Raw genomic sequence first — 23,175 nt, 5'->3', positions numbered from 1 at the left:
TCAATATAATGATCTTTCAATAAGTTTCAAAATCAAAACTCGAATCAAATGATTAAATTCGCATTTTCATGAAAGTAACGTTCAAAATTAATTATTGCGAGTGGAATACATGTCACGACAAGAACACCTGCGTTTATGGTTCTACCCCACCCTTTTTCAGACAGCTATGTCGTTTAGCGGCGTACAATGCCCGTCAAATTTCAATTACCGTCAAACACCAATGTTATATACAAATTACGATTCTTTCCATTTTCCGCCGTGAATCGCGTAAATCCTGTATACCTTGTGTAATTCGTGCATACGTGTACACACACGCCACGCATTTATGTACGTTGGATTGTATGTAATCCGTTTACGGGGTCATTTGGCATTGATCGATTCGTGTGGAGCCACGTTGGTATCGATGTTCGATATCGTTTTAACCAGTTGCTTGCACTTTAATCAGAGGCTCTCCCTTCCCTCCGTTATCGTAATCCCGTTGCGTAATGAATTACGTTACCGGCACCAGGAAATCGAGGAGGAAGAGGACAGCGGATGCGAAAGCGAAGGTCAAATCCTGACACCACCATCGAGTCCGGGCTCGGGTCAAGGTCATTCCAACTCCAGTCACTCGTCGAGCGGGAGTTCTATGCTCGATGTACAGAACCTCAACCTTCACGGGACGGGTGGCAGGAGCGCTATCGTCAGGGTTACCACTAGCAACGCACAGGGTGTCGCAAGGTAAATGAATTTCTTCTTTTTTTCTTTCTTTCAAATTCGCTGTGTTTTGAATATTATTATATGCTTAAAAAATATTGATACATATAATTAATCATAAAATATATACATACATATATAAGTTATATTAAATTATTAAAAGTAAGTCTATTTTTAATTAATTTTTCATTTTTATTGAAACTTTATATAACATAAAAAATAATGAAAACTAATGTAATTTTTTTCTTAGTAAAAGATCATTTTTTTTGTTTTTGCATTTTTTCGTATCTTTAAAGACATACAAACTTTGTAATGTAAAATATAGAATAAAATTTTAAATATGAAATGGTTTTAAATATGAAATTTAATATTATTATTATTGTATTGTAGAAAGTATCAAGAAATTATATTTAAAATATGAAAATAGATTAAAATTTTAACAGTTTCATTCTATTAATGAAATTATCTGTTAACGATAAAATTACACATATAATCTATTACGTTCTATATATACAAAATTTTTTATTAAAATCAGAATTTTCAGATTAGGTTAATTTTCTTATCAGATATTGTAAAAAGATCTTTATATTATTGTATCTATACATATATATGTATATATTGATTTATATTGATTTAAAATGTGATGAATAAGACTAAATATTCTAATATAATAAGCTAAAATAAAATTAAATATTTAATATATATAAACAAGAATAAAAAAATTAATATATACATATATTATTGAAAACTTGAGATGGAATTTTTAATAAAATTAACAAAATAACAATATAAATACAATTATAGATATCTAATATATAAAATATATAACTAAATACAATTAAAAATATAAACATTAAAATCTTACATATATAAGTAGTTATATTTAAAATTACATTTTTTTTATAAAAAGATAATTCATTTATTTATTAAATAATAAATAATATGATTTTCAAATTAGTTTCCATTTCACTAATAACTTTAAGAGGTTTATATTATAGAATTAATTATAGAATAAATAGTATTTATAGAATTAATAATTATTAATAATAGAATTAATGGAATAATAGAATAATAATATCGTAGTGAACTATTCATCATTTGAAATAACATACATACATACATAACATCCAATATCGAGTTATTAAGTTTTGCTTTACAAAGTGTTTTAAAGGATTGTATTTCATAGAATTAATATTAATATGATAGAAGTGATTTTGAAATTAATTATTCTAAATACTTTTCTCTGAAAGAAGAGAATTTTTGATAAAGAAAAGAATCAATTAAAAATTTTTTTAAAAACTTAAAAAATATACAAATATTATAAAAAAGTATAATAATATTTCTTTAATAGCTAATATTTTTTTTAGTATTACAGTTAATTATAACTTTTCTCGAACTTGTTGAATCGACTTACTTTGAATTTTAAGAAATTTTAAAAAATTCTGAAATAATTATTAAAGTTGTTGAAATGCTTAAAATTTTTTTCAATAAAAATAAAAATTCGTTTTTGTTTCATAAATATAACATTAGAATTTCCTTTCAATTCGCAGTAATCGAGATTACCTACAAGATTAAATTATTAATATCTTAATCTAATAATTAATATTTTTAATTGTAACTGTTAATCACAAAACATTTTAATTAAACCTTTATAAAAAACTTTTTATAAAAATCTGTATAAAAATTTCGTACAAATCATTGTACGAGATTAACTCATTGAAAAGACTGGCCTTAAAAAAATCATTTATAAAAAATTTGACAATTCAAAATATAAATGCAAAATATCTATATTGTTCTTCCAGACTGATCTCCGTCACAGCGAATGGCTACCCCGCAGTTGCAGGCACGCAACATGCACATGCAGGCACAACTGCGGCTGCGAGCACCGTGGCTAATAGGCACCATGCGAGGAGCCATGAGCACAGTCCACCTGATACGAAGCGCAGGATACACAAATGCCAATTTCCGGGTTGCAAGAAGGTATATACCAAGAGCTCACATCTGAAAGCTCATCAGAGGACGCACACAGGTAAGTTCTTAACTGTTCTCCAAGATAATACCGGTTGCCAATGATCGATTAATTTCTGATTAGAGTTAAAAAAAAAAAAAGAAAAAAAGAGAAAAGAAAGAAGCGTAACGGCAAAAAGTTTGACGGAACAGACCAATCAACAGCATGTTGGAAACGAAGAGCTTTCGATTAACATTCCGTGAGGAATTTTTTCACCAAATAGTTTAATTTTCCTTTTTCATCGTCCTTAGATAACTGTTATTAATGTACGAGGAATTATAGAAGAATTCTTAAGACGAATACACCGTTAGATTATTCCTTTACAAGCTATTTATTATTTATTTATTATTATTATTTATTATTCGTTGATTTTTAAACTAAATAAATTTTTGAAAAATTCCATTAGTTTTAATAATCTATTTGATATTAATAATATATATTCATGCAATTGAGATTGCCTACTTACATATCTAACTTAAAAAAATATAATTTTAGATTTTGGATATTATTTATTTTATCTCTCTATCTATTTCACGTAGAGACATAATTTTTAATTAGCATGATAAAATTCCGTTTATATTTAAACATATGGAAAGATAGAGCGATTCACGTGTTATTTAGCTCTGATAGTAGAAACTATTTAGAAAATTGAAGTTGATCTTTAAACATGATTATTTTATTTTTTTTTTTTTTAATTAATATATAATTTTATTTAACTCTTCCTTCTTCAACATATATAAAGTATCACAAATCCATTATTTATTTTTATTATATGAATCAATCAAAATTTTTGTTATTATTTAATTCTTATAAATAATTTATTTTCCTAATAATTAATAATGTCCGAAATATTTCTAAAAAAAAAAAAATCATAGAAGAAAATCATTATGATTCATTATTAAAAATAAAAATAATTAATATAATTGAATTGTTACATTCATCCAATCTATTATTACTATTTATTTTGAAATACAATTAAATAGAAATAAATAATAATATACATTTACTACAAGAAATCGCAATTTATAATTATTATTCCATTGAAGTTAGAGCAATAAAAACTTATTTAAAAATTTATATATCATAAATTAAAAAATTAAATTTATTCACTATAATATAAAGTGATTTAAAAGCGAGCGCAAACTTTTAGAATAATAAATATTCATTTATAAATTTCTATATTTTATCAAATCATTTTTTCAATGATCTTTATTCATTCAAAATTCCAAAACAACTCTATTCTTATATCTTTTGCTACTGACATTTTTAGGCAATTTTTCATATAACTTAAAATTAATTTAATTTAAAATTAATTTGTCAATTTTCTCGAAATTTATATCAAAGTCTTTTTTTTTTCAAATATTTTTTTAGTCAAATTCTTTTTTTCTCACAAATCCATGTATCTTATTGATGGAATTTTCTATTTTCTTTTATATCTAATTTTTATCCAAATGTTTTTCTAAATACTTTTTTATGAATTTCTTTTTGCAAATGCATTTTTATTTTCATTCTTCCAAATTCTTTCATAAAAAGAACACATTCAGAATAATTTGTCAGTTAATCTAAATCTTTGAATACTTGTATATACATATGAATACTCATCTGAATACTTGTATAATACATAATCATTGCAAAAATCTTAAATTTATAATCAAATTTATAATTATAAAAATGAAAATAAACAAATTTTCATAGAAATTATCCAAACAACGAATTTTTGATCTGAATTTTAAGTGATAATAAAAAAAATTCAATCTCAATCTAAAGATCAACTTGTTCATACAAACGAATTTCTTTTATATAGACCGTTTTTGTTAAATAATCAGATTCGTTCATTCTTCTCAATGACTGATTAATAAGAAATCTTTTTATTCTTTTTACCAACATTTATCATTTCTTTCCGCAATTAAGATAACGCACGTATTCAATTATCGAATACACCACGTTGCTCATTAATAAACGTTACACCATACGTCTGTCTCCGCGCGATATCGCTCGGTAATTTCGCGCGCTTCACGCGACACCGCGCGCCCTTTCTTCGCAATTCAGTTAATCGTTAGTCACGCGATTATCCCCAACGTTTGTCGGTGGAGGGGAACGAACGAGAAACAATCGCGGACGTATCCCGTTGAGCGGCAGGGGATAAATTTCCCGACGCGTTCCCTGCCTCCCTTATCGCGGCAAATAACAATGTATAATTAATTACGAAGCTGAATTAAGGGAGGTTGTGCTCGGGCTTGTACCACGAGCTTGGTTACTCGATTCATGTATACGCGGCCGGATGAATGCACAAGGCCCACGTGCGCGAAACCGGATGATACATGTTTAATAGCATCGAAGGTAATCTCTATCCCTCTTGTTTTCTTCGATCAATGAAAGGAAAGGGGAAATATGTTGTTTGCTACTTCGTGGTATTAAACTTAAGTTGCGCTTATCTCTTGATGAGAATGTTTCTGCGGTAAAGATGTTCGCTTTAATCGGATTTCGATACGATAATTGGTTTTATTTATCTTCTTTGAGGAGTGAAATATTATATGATTTTGAGAGGTTATGATTCTATTGTTGTAGTGGAAAAAGAAGAAAATTGAAAGATATGAGTTTTATGAAAGTTGATGTATTGGTTTCTATACTTTACTTTTTTAATATAGATATATTATTATAAAACTTATTTACGAAAATTAATTATGTTCTTGTTATTGTATTTCGATATCATATAAATTGATTTTATTTATCTTATTGCAGAATAGTGTGGTATTATGAGATAACTTTAAAAACTGATTATAATTTTTATTCTGATATGAAAAAAAATTAAAAATTTTATAAAAATCGATGAATTAATTGCTATAAATTGTTTCTTTAATAAATAATATATTTTTTTAAATTGAATATAAATATTTTGTGTATTTATCAATACTATTTTTCGAATATGTAAATTTTAAATAAATTATTTACCAAAATAACTTTTATTATATAATTGATATTATATTATAATATTATTATTAATATTATTATATAATAAATATTTTTAAATATATATAGTATATTTTTAATATAAGAATAATAAAGAATATATTGATTTAATTATGAAAAGCACACAAAAAATAATGATAAAATGATTTTAGCTTTCTTTATAATATAAAAAAATAATTGACATTATATTTTTATATATAAAATTAATTTGTCGTTATTCGATATTCTATAATGAATTCTATAATGTAATAAATATTCTATAATGATAGAATGATTTTAGCTTTCTTTATAATATAAAAAAATAATTGACATTATATTTATTTTTATATATAAAATTAATTTGTCGTTATTCGATATCATTTGATAATAAGTATCAATAATTTTTTATTATAAATGATTCGTCGTAATAAACATCGATTTCATATCTATTTCGATATATTACTCTAAAAATAATTCAAATTTTTTTTTTACAATCCCATCAATCGTAATTAATTGAAAACCACATAATATTTGAATGAATATTTTAAAAATCCTCAAAAATCTCATTTCTCCGTTTCATTCAATATTCAATGTAAAAATACGAACTAAATATGTAAGAGATACCGAATAGGTAATATTTCTAATATAATGTAAATGTTTCATAAATATTATTGTATCACTTTGACTAAGAAACAGACTGAACACATTATTACCATGTTGCCTTCGCTCCTCTTCGTTTCATTCGCAGTTGGTTGCAGCAGCAGGTGACGACGGAAGATTGTAATTAACGAAGATTCTCATTTTCTTTTGCCTCTCCCCTTTGCCTCAACCCTCTTTTTCCCTTTCTCTTTCTATCTATGGTTTTTGTCACGTCACGCCTTCTGAAACCATTTGGTGAGAGCAGATATGCGTTCAGGTGAATACACGCGTAATTATCCATGTGCTTCGAACAGTTCTACCCTCACGAAATCACGTCTCATATTCGTGACTCATAACTATAGGCTATTTTTGTGGAAGTTGTGGCGGAAGTGCAGGTGTGGAATACATGAATGTTGATTTTAAATGTTTTTTTTCTTTATCTTTTGATCGATATAAATTTTCATTTGTAAATTTAATTTAATTCTTATGCTAATATTTGAAAATAAAAGATAACATTAAAAAATAAAATTGTGTCCTTTATATTCAAAACAAAATTTTATTTTTTAATTCTTTTAAAAGAATTCTTATTTAATTAAAGATATTTATTTAAAGATATTATTTGATATTTATTTGCATGAATGATTGTATAAAGTAGAAATTTCACTAAGCATTTCAGAATATTTTTAAATTTTTTGAGAATTTTGAACAAAAAAAAAAAAAATAAATGATGCAGATTATGCGAAAAATATTTATATTTGTAATATATTTTTACACACGAAAGATTAAAATACAACTTTTTTTTCAAAAGATTTTTCTAATTGAATCAAATTTAAATAGATAATTATTATTTATATTTTACATTAAATAATTGAAATTAAAGGTATAATTTGAATATTGAAAAGAAATTAGGATATTTAGGAATATTCTTTTGAAATTAGATTTGCTATAATTCTTTAACAAATTTTATTTATTTTCATATATTAATAGAATACAACAAATTAATAAGATATTCATAAATATTTTTCATTCGTGATATGCAATTTCTATTTCAACTTAAAATCATACTTCAAAATGACATATTTGAAACTGTCAAACTGTCAATTCAAAATGGTGTTTTGAGAGAATGAAGCGAAATGGAAGTAAAATTAGTCGAATTCGATTCGACATAAATTCTTCCACGATAAAATATACCATTGACGTGGCCGTCAAATATTTAACCATGCGATACATTTCCATGCATCGTGTCTTTCATAAATTTATCTCGAAATCCATTCTATCATTACATCGTATCCTGGCCATGTTTCGCCTTCGGGCACAGGCGCTCTCATCCTCATAATATCGTACGTACAGGTGATTAAGCGTGTATATGTGTCCACATATATTTACTCACGTGAATAGTTACACGTGCGCATACGGCTGTCTTCATATGTGTTTATTTACCTATCCGCATGTGCACATCTGCATCCACACACATTACCAGTGGAAGGCACACAGATGTGTAATTTCAGTCTCTGTATTAGGGTAGATGAACTAGCGAGAGTATTCCTAGAGAAAGATATGAGAATAGAAGAGGAAGAAGGAAGAGAATTTCGAAGGAATAAAAGATGGAGAGAAAGAGAAAATATGAAATGATATATGATTCGAAAATAAAACTGAATTTTGAATGCATTTTTAAAGTAATATATTTCTTTTTCATGAAATACATCTCAGATTATAATATATTTATTATATATCAAATTATAATACATATATTATAATAATTTCTTTACAAAAAAAAATCACGAAACGTAATTCTTTGTGATTAAAACTTGGCAAAAAAAATTTTTTTCCTTAAAAAATTAAATAATATAACATTTTTATAAATAACTATGGAAATATAATTAAATAAAATTTTGAGTTATAATTAATTTATTATATATATGTATATATTTTATTACTATAAATTATTGCAATATAAATTATGCTGTTTTATTAGATTTTATTAAGTTAATATTGAATTCTTTAATATCAGTTATTAAAATTTATATTATGAAAACGATCTTTATTAAAATAACAATATGTTATTATACATATAATTATAAACATTTCTTTTATTAGAACTTACAATATTGATTTTCAATATATTTTTATAAAATATTGTATAAAATTCATTCTTAAGTATAAAATTTCAAATTTATTTGAAATATTTAAATCAATATATTTTGAAGTATAAGTTATATGTGTATATATATATATATATATGTAAAATATAAGATAACTTAGAATCATTTTTATTAAAAAATAAATGATAAAATTATTAACATTCATATATAAAGAAATTTGTTTGTATATTATTAAGTAAATGAAAAATTCTATTAGATTTACATCTTTAGATTATGTAATAAAATTATAAGTTTTTTTAATACTCTCATTTTTCATATTATGTATTTACATTTTTAATTTTTATTTAAATTTATCAACCATTCAATACAAATAATATTTTTTATAAAACATTTTTACATTCGTTGTACACATTTTTAAATTTATAATTTAAGTTTAAATAATTTCAAAGTGTGTTTGAATATTATAATAAACCAATAATTAATTTTCTTTCACAATTTACTCGAAGAAATATCAATATGAAAAAATTTTTCCATTCATACTTAAGAAAAAGTATCACAAAAATATAAATTTCAAGAAAAATATAAATCCTCAAATTTATCTTATAAGAAAAAATATTCGCAAACTTCTATTAAACTTACTAATTACGCTTTACTACTTAAACTCTTTCTTTCTAAATCACCTTCTAAAACTGAGAAACGTAAGAAAACCATGACACAGAATGATAAATAACAAGGCAAAGGCAGGAAGAGTAAGAGAACTAACGAGAGATGATGAAAAAGACGGTGCGGATAGGTGGTAAAAGAACGAGACAAGGGAAAGAAACAGAAATAAAAGAGTGAGACAGGAAAAGGAAGGGTAGGTAATAAGAGAGAGGTTGGCCGGGACGCCTTCATCCTGCAGTGTGGCAGGTACGTCGGGATTGCTTCTCGCGGATCGTTAAGCAGAACTGCTAACTACGGGATTATGCATACTGCGGGGCCCCATCCCGCAATTATGACTCTGTTATGAATTCGTCCTGACGCAAGGATTCCAACCCCTAACATGGGTTGGAACGTTGCATCCAGACGATGTCTGTGTCACGTATCGCGACGACTGAACGTTTATTTCGCTGGAAACGCTCGGTCGGTGTGTAGAACTGAAAAGGACCATCGCATCCTGCCCTCTGGCCGGCTATTACCTATGTCGTAATTGGTTTCCCAGTGACGGATGTTCCCGCTGACGGATCCCCGGGATTTTCTGGTTAATCGTTCGCCCGCGGACCCGTGTAATGCTTCGACGTTCACGATCTCGCTTAATCCAATTCACGATACTGTTTTCTTTCTGATAATCAGTTTTCGATTTAACTATGTGTTTGATGGAATAAAAATACTGTTTATCTTTTCAGTTTTGTAATTTCTATTTTAAGAAATGTTGTGCTATAATTATAAAGGATAAAATTGAATTTTCATAAACGTAATCATTGCTTAGATTTACATTGATCTGATTGTACGTTAATACATTGTTAAATTACTAAAGATTTAATAGAGTGAGTGATAAATAATCTTCTATGATATTAAACATAGAAAAGAATTTGTATGTTTTTAGCAATAATTCTAATAATAAGTTTTTATTATTTTCTATTATACATAAAGTATTGTTTTTTAAGGATAAAAGTTATATTAAATATATATTTAATAATTTTATTAGACATATAAATACAAATCTTCTTTTTATTTCTAAATGTTTCATAGCTATAAAATGATAATTTTGAAAATAATTATTTTAATTGATTATTAATTCTTATTTGAGAAGAAACTTATTTATTATATGGTAGTTGTATAAGTTTCTATACAAAAATAAAATTCAACTGCTATATATAATAAGACATAAACTTTTCCAATTTCAATCATGAAACTTTATTGGATAGATTTGATTAGATATAAATTAAATATATAGTACAAATATTCAGAAAAATAATATATATATAATATTTAATTAATTCTCTTTAATGAAATATATAATATGAAAAAGAAAAAAATATTAACGACAAATTTTGTTTTTCTAACTAAAAGAAATTTCCAAAATCTTTTCAAAAAAATATTAAAATTATTATTAAATTAGCTAATGTTTAAATCCAAACAGTATTAATTTTCATCCAAAGATGAAAACAATTTTAACGATCGCTTTTCTCCTTCTTCAAATTTCTCTGATCGAATTTCATCTTTAAAATCAAGAATGAGCCACACGTTCCCTTATATATCCTACCCTCTAAAATATCCCATCGAACGAGACGGGTACAGGAATGGAAAAGAAAAGGGAGAGGGCTGGCAAAAGACACGGACGAAAAACTTGGCCGGCGGCAGGCAGAGAAAAGTCCCGTGGAACTTTCTTCCAGAGATGGAAATACCGGTATACTTTGATCTCAGTTGGCGAATCTAATTACTGCTGGCTTGCGAGAAGCATTCGAGGACCGAGACACGAAACGAGGCGAATCGTCGAATCATGGAGTACGGGCGATCGTGTGGCCGAGTCAACATGAAGGCTCGTTACGAATTCCATCGGCGAACTTTCCTTTCGAAGATCTTTCGGCATGTAGATATCTGCCAGGCCAGCGAGAGGTCGTTCATCCCTGACCCAGCTCTCCTTAGGATCTTGCTCTCTCTCTCTCTCTCTTCTCCCCTCCCCTCCTCTCTTCCTCTTTCACCACTTCCTTCTCTCTTTCCGCGCTGGTTACGTCTCGAGACTCTCGTCTTAACGACAAATCGATCCGATTAGACGATTTAATAGTCAAAGCTACTTCATGACTTCCCTTAATTCCCTTCTCTTCTAAAGGATAAGATGTTAATTCTAAACAATATAGAGATGTTGATGAGATCAACAAGGGCATTGTGATTTAGTCTGGATTCATAAGATTTTGATATATTGTTTTAAATGATATGTTATTCTATTTCATAATTATTTAATTATTTATTTAATTTAGAATGTTATTTTAATGTATGAGAACGTTTATCATGTATATGTAATTTTATTGAGTCACTTATGAGTCACTTATATACATTTAGATAGATTAATATTTCAACTTCAAGTAGATTATATATAATCATTATTAAAACTGTATACAAGTATACAGTTATAATAATGAAGATAAATAATAGCTATTCTTGATTTTTTAAGTTTGAAATTAATCTAAGAAAATAATCTGTCTAGATTGTATATAAAAAATAAGAAATCAAGGTCTTGATGTTTAATATGAATTTGTGAAAGTATGTAATAATTTTATTTCAAAAGAACAAGTATTTTGAAAACTGATAAATAGGATGTCAATAACAACCAATCACATCTACATTTGTATAATAAAATAATATGCGTATAAGTATATTGCGTTTGAGATTTTTTTTGATAATTTCTTTTATAAAATTTAAAATTTATTATTTGAAATTATTATTTTTTTCAAATCAATCGATATTTTCTATATTTTCAAATAACACTAAATATTGAAAACGATTCTAATTATTTTTTACTTACTTATACTTTAATCTTAAATAAAATAATAAAATTTGCCCATGTCCGATTTAGTCTGCGAAGTTTTTTCAAAATTCAATTTCAAGATATTTCAAAAAAACAAGAATAGTTGTGTTGCACTTTTATTTTATTCAGGACGAAAATGGAATAGGCATCGATTGTATTCAAGTTGAGATGGATTTTGTCGGGACGTTTAACGGAACATGGTTGTTCGAAAAGAAAAAGTATTGCCAAGAGAGCGTTAAACATTTTCAAGGAAACAGGATTTGTTCCTTGTTTATCCACTTTGCCCGTCAATATCGCGTTTCAGTGATTTCTTCGTTTTTACGCCGACAAAGCCTTTCTATACGATTTCCTCGTGGGAATCGAGGAACTATCGATCCGATGGCCTAACAGTCTCCCGGCCACTATATGCGCGCACAGAGAAAACCTGGATAGATAGGACGGAATACCCTGGATAGAACGGAAGAAGAAGAAAGAAAAGACGAAGAAGAGGGAAAGAAGATGGGAAAAAGAAAGAGATTTCCAATTATAGAGACTTCCTGTTCCGGAATTCCATTCCAAACACCATTGTTCTCGCGTCTCGAGTTGTGGACAGGACTTTGATCCCTCCACGGACTTCAATCGTTCCATTGGAAACTTTTCGCAATCGTTCCCTTAGTACTCGTTGATGGAATGTCAATATATTTGGAAAATTAAAGAACGACAGTTGGTTATACCGTGGATTAATCGAACATTCTCGATTCGAATATATATGAGAAAGAAGAGGAAGAATCGTTGAGAGGAGAATATCGTTGAAAATCAATGTAGAAATAATATTTTAATATTATTCTTTATCATAAATGACTGAAGTTCAATTGTTAATATTGAATTTTTGAAATTTGTTTTAAAAATGTAATTTATTTGAAATATAAAAGTTTAGCTGAATAAAGTTAAAACTGGAAAAAAAGAAAATTTGCATTAATTAAAGATAAATTACATAGAAAAGATAGAATATATTATGTGTGCATAATGTAGATTTAAAAAGAGTTTTATCATAGAAATAGATATTGTTTATTTGAACAATTTGAAATCGTTAAAATATTTTTTTATAAAAATTATTAAATAACCTATTTATTTTAATCGTTTATATCAATGATTCTTTGAACATTCCAATAAATTGAATATTGTTTCTAATAATTCAAACATCTTTAATTTTTCGATGATAGAATTTTCAAAATGTGTATATTTTATTATATGTTTCTAAATAAAATAACGTAATAAAATTTAAAAAGAAAGAAAGTTTACAAAGAGCGAATAATTAAATTTCTACTATATTAAATATTATCAACTAATATTGACAAATTAAAAAAAAAAATGATCATTACTAATGCGTTCTCGTTTCGAGCAAATAATAATGGAATATTATAAGCTGATATCCAATAGTGTCATTGAATTTTTAATAAACATCAACGATTCTCTCGACATCATAATCTCCAACAAATCAGTTATCAATCAGAATCGTACTATTACATCCAATCGACCTCTTTTCATTCATTTCTGCAGAAGCAATAAGCGCGATATTGCCCAGCTTTTAATTACAATTTCATAGAATTCGTTTTGCAATCGAGGACACGTTTTTTTCTCTTGACACGTAGAAACCGTTCAAAGAAATGCATCAAATATCGTTATTCACGCGAATAATATTACGTACAATATATAGGTGGGAAATAGGTCAGTCAAAGCATGATAATTTAGCCTCAGATTCACTTTAGAATGAAATCAAATGAATAATAAGCAAGGATGCAAAGATCATAAGAAATTATCCCTGCCTTAGCAAATCTTTTATTATTTCATATTTATTTTTATTGTAAAATTTATAAAATTATTGTAAACATAAATAACTTTTTTTTTAATATTTATTATTCAAAATTTTCAAAAATGATTTTAAAGAATAAAATGAATATTAATATAAAATGAAAATATCTGCTAAAACTTATTTTTGTTAAACAATTTCACATTTTCACATTAAATGAAGTGAAATAATAGAATGAATCAATTCCATTATATTTTTTTTCTCTCTCACTTCATTTAGTACAAAATAAATCCACATTCGTAAATAATCCATAAATACTTTATTTCAAACTGTAAGTTATTTGTGTCCAACATATTTTTGTGTAAAAAATATTTGAAAAGATTTAAAAAAATTTATATGGTATCTTTATACTTTGGAAATATTTTGGAATTAATTTAAGTATTAAGAATTTCTTTCGATATATTAATTATTGTAAATATATAAACTGATAAATCTTTTTAAAAGTATAAAGACATGAATAATCTGTATTTAAATTACTTATAACTTGAAAAATAAGGATCAATAAATATAATTATACATTAATTTTTTTTTCAATTTGTTCAAAATATATTTATATTTTTAACTTAAAAATGTATATTTGAAATTATATTGATAATTTTTTCAAAATTTTTTGTGTGGAATAAACGCTAAAAATTCCGATATGTCATTCGATGGATCGAAAGAATAGTATACCGTTGCAGGGTTATTTATCGCATTGTGGCTGTTCGCGTTGCGTTCTCTCACCATTGGAGAGGAAAAACTATTGCGCGCATTACCAAAGCGTTTTCCTCTTCGAATTCACCGCGGGGAATGTATTGAAATCTTTCAAATTTCGCATCGAGTCAGCAGTCATTGTTCCTGCTCGCGAAAAATAAGAAAACGATAATTTATCGGAATAATTTATCGACAAACATTTGAAGAAGGATGGTAGAGAAACACCGCGATTCATTCGCGAAAAATAAACAATGTGAGGAGTTATTGCGTTATTGAGCTTGGAATTTGGAAATCAAGTTCTTCGATCGCTTTTCCGGAGGCTGCACTCTTGCACACTGTTTGGCTGTTCATTCCTGGTTCGTTTGAAAGGATTCTGAATACGGAATTTAATCGATGTGGACGACTGTATGCCATGTATTTCTTCGATTCGAACGCAAATTCGAGATGAAAGGAATTAAAGATTTTCAATGTATGTTTGAAATCATTTTTATTTTTCTTCTTTTTTCAAACCTTTGAATATAAAATATAAAAGAATATAAAATAAGCATTAGAATAATGCAATAAATATGAATATATTAGAATAATGCAAATAAAATAAGCATGTAGATAAAATATAATAGAATTTTTAATAAAATTTTCAATTTAATATTTGATTAAAGAGATACGTTTATATATTTTTAATATATTTTTGCTTTGTTTGTTGATTATTTTGATTTTATATCTGAATCGCTTGTTTTATATCTGATTGTACATTTTATATTGGATTACAACAATTTTTTAAATCTGATATCAATAATAAAAATTGTATTGTTAAAAAAAATTGAACGATTAGTATGTCGTGATATATTAATATATTTCGAGAGTTTTATTAAAATTTTATTAAGATATATAGAAATTGATTTGATACTAAATAATCTTTATAAATAATATATAAATATCGTTTCTATTCTATTGTTTCTATTCTATGAGCCAAATCGAAATTTTTTCTTAATATTCTGAATATTTAATAGTAGTATATTTAATATATTTTTAAATAAATAATAAATAATTTTCTTTTTTTAAATAAATAAATAATAAATTATAATAAATATCAAAATATATTATTATTATTATTATTATTATTTCAGATAAATAGAAATTTTTATTCTAACGATTGTGTATAAAAATTACTAGTTTTAAAATCTAATAATTCAAAAAGATTAGAGAAAATTGTTCTAAAATAACGAAGACTGCAAAGTTTTCTCCAATCAGACCAATCGATTTTAACCCAATAATTTCCACTCGAGAGCCTCCCGAAGCAACATTACATCACTACGTGTTCAAAAGTTTTCTTTCCACGATAAATGGCCACTCGGGAAAATGAGGAATTCTGTGATCAGATTTAAAATAAATTTTCTTCATCTCGAAATCCAAAATTTCGAACAAAAAGATAATCATATATTATTTTTCTGGTCGCAATACTTAAATACATTCGTAAATAATAATTGCAAAAACAAAACTCAGCCTTATTTTTCTTTTCCTTATTTGTGGATTCGAGATAAGTGTATTTGTGCAATTGAACTTGTTTATTCTTACGATTCAATCTCAAATTCGAGTATTGTTTCTCGATATCTTCCTCAATATTTGATCATAGCAAGAATTGATTTTCTTTTTATTTGTTTCTATATTATTGAGCAATTTTAAATGATATCAGTAATATAAAAGATTTATTATATAAATAAAATATATTAAAATCTCGTGCATTAATATAGAGATAAAAGTAATAAACTTACTATATAACATATATATATTATACTATTAAAAATAAAGAATCATTTTTTTATCACGATAAATTTTATTTATTTAAATGGAAATTTAAAATAATAACTAATATTTCGTTTCAATATTTAAAAATCTCATATTTTTTTAATAGCTAACTACGTACTTTTTAACATAAATAATTGTCTAGAATTTTTTTACATTTGAAATCATTGAAGTTCTTTTTTCAATGCCAAATGTTTTATATTTTCAAATTCTTTAATTATTTTTTTTTTGTTTTTTTTTCAATAAAATTATTTACATGTTTTTATTTAATAGTTTATATTATAATATTGTACAGTGTTAATTTCATACTTATTTAATTGTTACTTATTCAGTTATAATATATAAATAAAATATATCTATTATTTTCGCAACAATATTTTCCTGCAATGTAAGAGATTTTTTAATTTTAGTTATTTGTAACTCATGATTGAAAAAATTATATATAAGAAGGTTCATATTCAAACTCGTACAAATTAATTAACGAAAATCTCGAATATCGAATTAAATAATATTTATACTTTTCTTGAAATTATTTTTCTGATCAATTAAAATTATAGACAAATCTATATATATCTTTAAATACTTAACGTTAAACTAATTTTCCTGCAAAATAAACAAGAAATTCTTAAACAGAAAGGAAGTTTTTATCGTGCATCAATTCCTAATAACGCATCTCGTTCATTAATTCACCTCTCGATTATTTGAATTCCCATGTGCGTATTGTAATCAGATCAATCGATCAATACTTAAAATTCTTATCAACAGCTTCTGTATTATTTCTGAAATAATCTACAGATCTTTATTTACGCAAAAGTTTGCTTGAATGCAGATTATACATTCTATTTGCCAACCACTATCAAATGTTCTATTTCCTATATTATTTTTTCATGTATATATTTACAAGAAAAATATTTATTAAATTTATCTTTATTGATATTCTATTTTTCACGTAATCTAGTGAATAACAAAATATCGGATAATCAATTAATCTTTTAGAAAGAAATGTAAAATAATTAAATTATTATATTTTTAAAACAAAATTTAAATCTTTATTCATCTATATAAATCATTATAATAAGTTTTTTAAGATAAAGAAAATTCTGTAAAATAATGTAATTTGTTTTATAAACTAGTAAGAGATTAATTGGTTAATTAATTAATGAATTTAATTAAATTTAAATTTGTTATTAAATGTTCATTATAGATTTTTTATCTTATGTTAAGATTAAAAAGATGAAAGATTTGTATCTTCTAAAGTACAATATTACGAAACATAAGTGTACAAATTATTAACTTGATAAATTTGTTTCTCGTGTAAAAATTAAGAAATTCGTCGCATCATTCATTTATGCACTTGTGCACGATGTGAATGATCGTATGTATATACGTATTGATTTGCACCTCGGGCGCTGTTCGAAGTACGTTCGAAACACACGGCGAAGTTAGGAGCCGCTCTCCGCGCCGAGACCCAGGCACCGCAAACAATTGGAAACGTCGTCAAAGTTCTCGCTACAGTTGACAGCGAAACCGCAGTTCACAACACGAGGAACGTGCTATCTCTAACCACCGGGACGGAAACAAGCAGCCAAGAACCTGGGTGGTAAGCAAGCCCCTCGTCGCACACTGGAGGAGAAAACCACGCGACTTGTCATCGATCTTCGACGATCGAACGCTTCTACTTGTCATTACAAGTTGTTCCGAAACGATAAGTTTTATATAGTGCGAGCGAGGAGACGTGAGTTTGTGATAGTTTAATCTTCAAGATGATATGAAAGGAAACTTTTTACTGAAAAAAACTTTGTTATTAAAAATTTTTATATCTGTAATTATATTTTCATTTATTATGTTTTTAAAAATTTTAATTATGAGATATTCTTTTTCTATAATATAATTTAAATAAAAGATATATATATTTTTTAGTATATATTTATTGTTATTAATTAATTATAATTAATTTATTTTTGTTAAATATTTGTTAAATATAATATAATATTTATCGTTAATTTGCAGAAGTGTGCTTTTAATAGTTACAAAAAATAAAAAATATAAATCTACTCATTTTAACAAGTTTAACATTTCTGATATTAAGAACATTTTTTTCATCTTGAACGTAAATTGTTTTCATGGCGTTTCGAAAATAATTCTTTATAAAAATATAAAATTAATCTTCCGAACGTGACAACGAATCACAAGTCACAAAGTCTTTGAACGAGTAAAAAGTTCCCGAAGGTTAGTTTTTCAAAGAAGTACTTTCTTCTCTCCCTCGAAACGAGTGATTTCATTCTGTTTCTCTTCTGACACGCCCTCCAAAAAGGCGGGACCGTTTATTCCCGTGGAAACGTTCCCGTTTCCGAAATAAACGCTACGACCTTCCCCGAAACAAACACCTCGTATTCTCCACTTTCGGGTGTGCGATATTTCTTTACGGTGAAATCCCGTTTCATTTTTCATTTCTATTGCACTTCATCCTATTTTAGTATACGACCACCGGCGCAAAATTTGTCCCCCGAAAAAGTAACGGCTTGGCAACCCGATCCCCTTGCAAAATTTCGCCGATCCGCCTCTGTTGAGGGATGAGGTTTGACAACATCGTTTCTCAAGCAGAATGGCGGGAAAAAAATATGAAACGTCATACCAGCGAACCCTTCGTTCCGTGGAAAACGTAAATTCACCACCATCATGAACGATCTATCACGCAGATTTATAAGATAGTCCCTTGCAATTTCGAATATGAGTATTTTGGTTTGTGATAAATTTTCAGTGATTTGAGGACTTTACGATATCGCAGAATTTTTATAATTGAAATTGTCAGCGAATCGATTAGAATTCTATTCGATAGAATATTGAAAAATAAAAAAAAAAAGTGCCTCGTATAATCAATAATATTTTCGTATAATCAATAATATTCTATGATTTATTTTAATTTTTTGTGATATTTTTAATTCATTTTAACCTTTTTGAAACTATGATATAGACATATTTCGATATTGATGATATTATTATATGTTAACACTTTTATTTCCATATTATTTCCATATTCTTTAATATTGTTATTTCTTTAAATGTCTTCCTTTTCTCTGAACATTATTTTATTCAGCTAATGCTATTCTTAACTTACAATATTTGTGAAGATAAATATAAAATTTATATAACTTACAATATTTTTGTAGTATTAAATTTTCTCATTATTTATTTTATCACATATCATATAAGAAACAATTCTATTAAATGAATTAAATTTATATTGCTATTAACTATAAGTATGTCTTATTATGTTAAAAGATATTAAATTGTTAAAAATTAATTAACGATGAATTATCTACCGGATAATAAAAACTTCATTCAAATTCAAAAATACTAATTTTAAAAAAAATAAATAATTTTAATAAAATAAGTTATGTTATATAATATATAATTTTTTTTAAAATATCATCTATTATTCGTTTTATTTGCTCTATATTCAATTTCTCGAATAATGGATAAATTTATTAAGGCCTAAAATTAAATCCTTTTGTAAAAAGCTTTGTTAAAAATGGAAACATTATCTTGTAATTGTTACGCACTCACATCAAAGTTTGATGTCTTTTAAAAGTGAATAAATACAGAAAAATAAAAAAAGATTATATTCTCTATTCGCTAGAATAATCTTCATAGAACAATATAGAATCTTCTTTTGTGGTTTTGTGGTTTCATGATTGAAGTTTTTCCCTTTGTTATCTGAACTGGAAATTTTTCGCAATTGTACGATAATGTTCTACTTGAATTCTTTTTTCTTTTATTTTTCTTTTTTTTTCTTTCTCCTTTAAACGATCAACCGACTTTATCGGTATCGAATTTTTGTCACGAACAATCTTGAAAGAAGTTAAGTTTAATGAGATATCCTTCCGTAGTCGAGAATAATTTTCACGATCCTTTCTTCGCATTAATACAACGATGGAGTTAAATGTTCACAGCTGTAGAAAATCATGCCTCGCTTTGTGGAACGTATAATTCTTCGTAAGAAGAAAGCTGTTATTGCTTTATCGTCTATAATATTTCCACGAAAGAAAATCAAGAAAATTCAACTCCATTCTCGTACAGAGTTTCGCGAAAATGGAACGGATCAAGATATTTTCGAACGTCTCTTCTCGATTTTGCTTCAAAATTGTATTTTAGGAGTATTTTATTTGACAAAGGAAATTAAATTTTTTTCAACTTTTTTTTTATTCTTTAGCTTCGATAAAAAAATGACAAATTTTTAATATAGGATAGTGTGCAATTAATTAAAATTCTATCCCTATCTCGATAATTTTACGGAAAAAAAATTTTCAACATAATTTAACATTTTTTCTTGACTTTGTTGTTGAAGAAAATGTCATGTTACACTTTCTAAAGTGTAATATAAAACCGGTTCGTAAATCCTCTTCCATGACGCGACACTACCGTTCATCGAAGCACGATGAAATTTTACTTTGCGACCTATATTCAGTGACTAGTGATCAAATCTTTCGGAAAAAGTTCTGGAAAAATGCAGATATATTCCTTTATCAAAATTCATTCATCAAAACATAAAATTCATATTTAGAAAGAAAAATCTTAGAAAATTAAAAATAAAAAAAAATAAAATATATTTGAATAAATACATAATCAAATATATATATAAAAATATAATAACATAATAATACATAATATAATAATAAAATAATATATAAATAAGAATAAGAAAAAAATTTCTCTTCATAACAGTTTTTGGATAATCAATATGAAATAACGAAATTTATAAACACATAAATACTTATATACATGATAATGTATATAATGATTAATTAATTTAATATAGAAATAAAGCAATTTTCAAACATAAATATTTTTTTATTATATGAAATTCTATTAATACATTCATATTAATACATTCAATGTAACTGAAATAAATAAAAATCAAAAAGTCAAAAAAAAAAAAAGAAAAACAATTCTCGATAATGGATATCGATTTGAAATCACAAAAAATAAAATTCAAAACGGCTATATACTAATGGCAATATTCATACTGAATATTCAAAGAGAAAATCGAATATCTAAACATTCTTTTACATTTTTTAGAAGAAAATGATGTGATGGTACACATCATACGCTATATAATAGAAATATGAAATAGGAATATGAAATTTTTATAAATTCTTATATATGTTCGTATTATCCATATTGAATGTTTTAATAAGAGATAATATATTATTCATTCCTAAATATTGTCAATTTTCTTCATAAATCAATTTTGTATTGCTTTGAATTAATTAATTATTTTTTTAATTTCAATTCACACATTATTTTCATTTTCAATAAATATATTATAAATTTTTCAATTATATTTTTAATTGTTAATTTATTTTCACTATTCTCAAATATCCAATAATATTATTTTGTATGTTCTGAATAAAATATTGAACAATTTAATAATAGATTTTTTGGATTAAATAAAATGGCTAAAATATACTTACACTTATTCTTTTCGAATGAAGCGTTTTTTTATCATATTTCTACGTTTCATATTCATCATATGAAATTTTAGTAATAATATGAAAATGTTAAGTATTGTTACATAATAATATATTTGAAAATTAATTAATTTAATATGTAAATGCTATAATCATTCTTTGATTAATTAACATTTCTTTCAAACAATATTCATATAATCAAATTTCCACAGTATTTTTTTCCATACTCGAACTTTTCTCTATCTTTCAATGCGGAAAAATTCAAAGATTGTCGTGAAAAATTCTCCTCGCCAATAAGAACATGCATAAAGTTATTCATAGATTCTCGATCGATTCTTAGAACATCGCCACTGAAATATCCTTCCACTGGCCAACCAGAATCTCTCGCACGTGTAAAAAATTTTATTCCCATCGACCTACCGGATTCTCGTCTCGTGGAATCTCTCGTTGCACGCCAGAATGATAGTACCCTTTCACGCGAGAGGATGGAAAAGAAGTTTTCTTGTTCACTTATCTGTCATGCGGATCCACGGAACGTCCTTCGGTATTAGACGCGTTTCTCTCCTCGAAACGTTTCTCCCGTGGAACGTGTTCCGATGTAAAAAACGAAGAACAGGTGGAAACATACCGAAAGAGAGAAAGAGATGGTGCGAAAGGAGCGAGGGATGGAATCCTTGGCTATAAATTCCGGTTGTCCTATCCCTTGGCGACATAACGGAAGGTAGCCTATACATCGTCGCCGACGACGGACTTAATAAAATGCAAAGACGACGAGCACACATTGCTAGGGACGGTCTGACATATCGACGCAATACCAACCCACTCAGACTTCTCGAGTAACGTCAGGTGGAGAGAAGGACGTAGAAAAATCGTTCTTACGCCGACCGAACGTCATCGTGAACTACGTAGAATCATTTCTAGTTTTCCACGCTATTGCAAGAGTATCCTGGTCTGTACCTCGTTCGCTCTCTCACTGTCTTATACTGTGTTCTATCTATATGGATACGGGTACGGTCTGCGCGGAATGTGCACGGAATTTATGAGGAATGTGCATAAAACGCAGTCAGGGCGGCGAACGGGAATTCGTTACAATGACCGGTACGCTCAAGATTTTGTTCACGGTGAAATAGATCGCGAAATAGATCAAGTATTTTATAAAATATTTGGCGGATTGTATCCCTCAAATATTTGTGAGGAACGAACTTTATTTTCTAGAAGAACTTATATATTTGAACGTAAATTTATATATTTGAAATTGGATATCGGTGTAATGTGTGTACTTTTATAGAAAGAATAGAAGAAATTTTATATTTTAATATAAGAAGATAGTGTTATAGAAGGATAATATCTTACAAAAATTTTTATTAATTTTAATGGTATTAATAATAGTGATATTTTATCATTTAATGAATTTTATATTATTTCTAGAATAAATTTTTATCGAATTATTAATAATA

The 23,175-nt window shown here is 26.5% G+C and overlaps 1 protein-coding gene across 1 annotated transcript in view; it reads left to right on the top strand.

The window, feature by feature from the left end:
* LOC725885 (Krueppel-like factor 7) overlaps positions 1-23,175 on the top strand; it is a 471,466-nt gene that overhangs the window by 431,248 nt on the left and 17,043 nt on the right. Inside the window, exons 4-5 of the mRNA XM_026445792.1 lie at positions 509-720; positions 2,499-2,725. Of these exons, the coding sequence (XP_026301577.1) occupies positions 509-720; positions 2,499-2,725 (439 nt within the window). The remainder of the gene's footprint in view (positions 1-508; positions 721-2,498; positions 2,726-23,175) is intronic.

This window comes from Apis mellifera, linkage group LG1, assembly GCF_003254395.2.
Source record: "Apis mellifera strain DH4 linkage group LG1, Amel_HAv3.1, whole genome shotgun sequence".
Taxonomy (NCBI): Eukaryota; Metazoa; Arthropoda; class Insecta; order Hymenoptera; family Apidae; genus Apis; species Apis mellifera.
The sequence above is the reverse complement of the archived record's forward strand: the minus strand, read 5'-3'. Positions and strand labels throughout refer to the sequence as shown.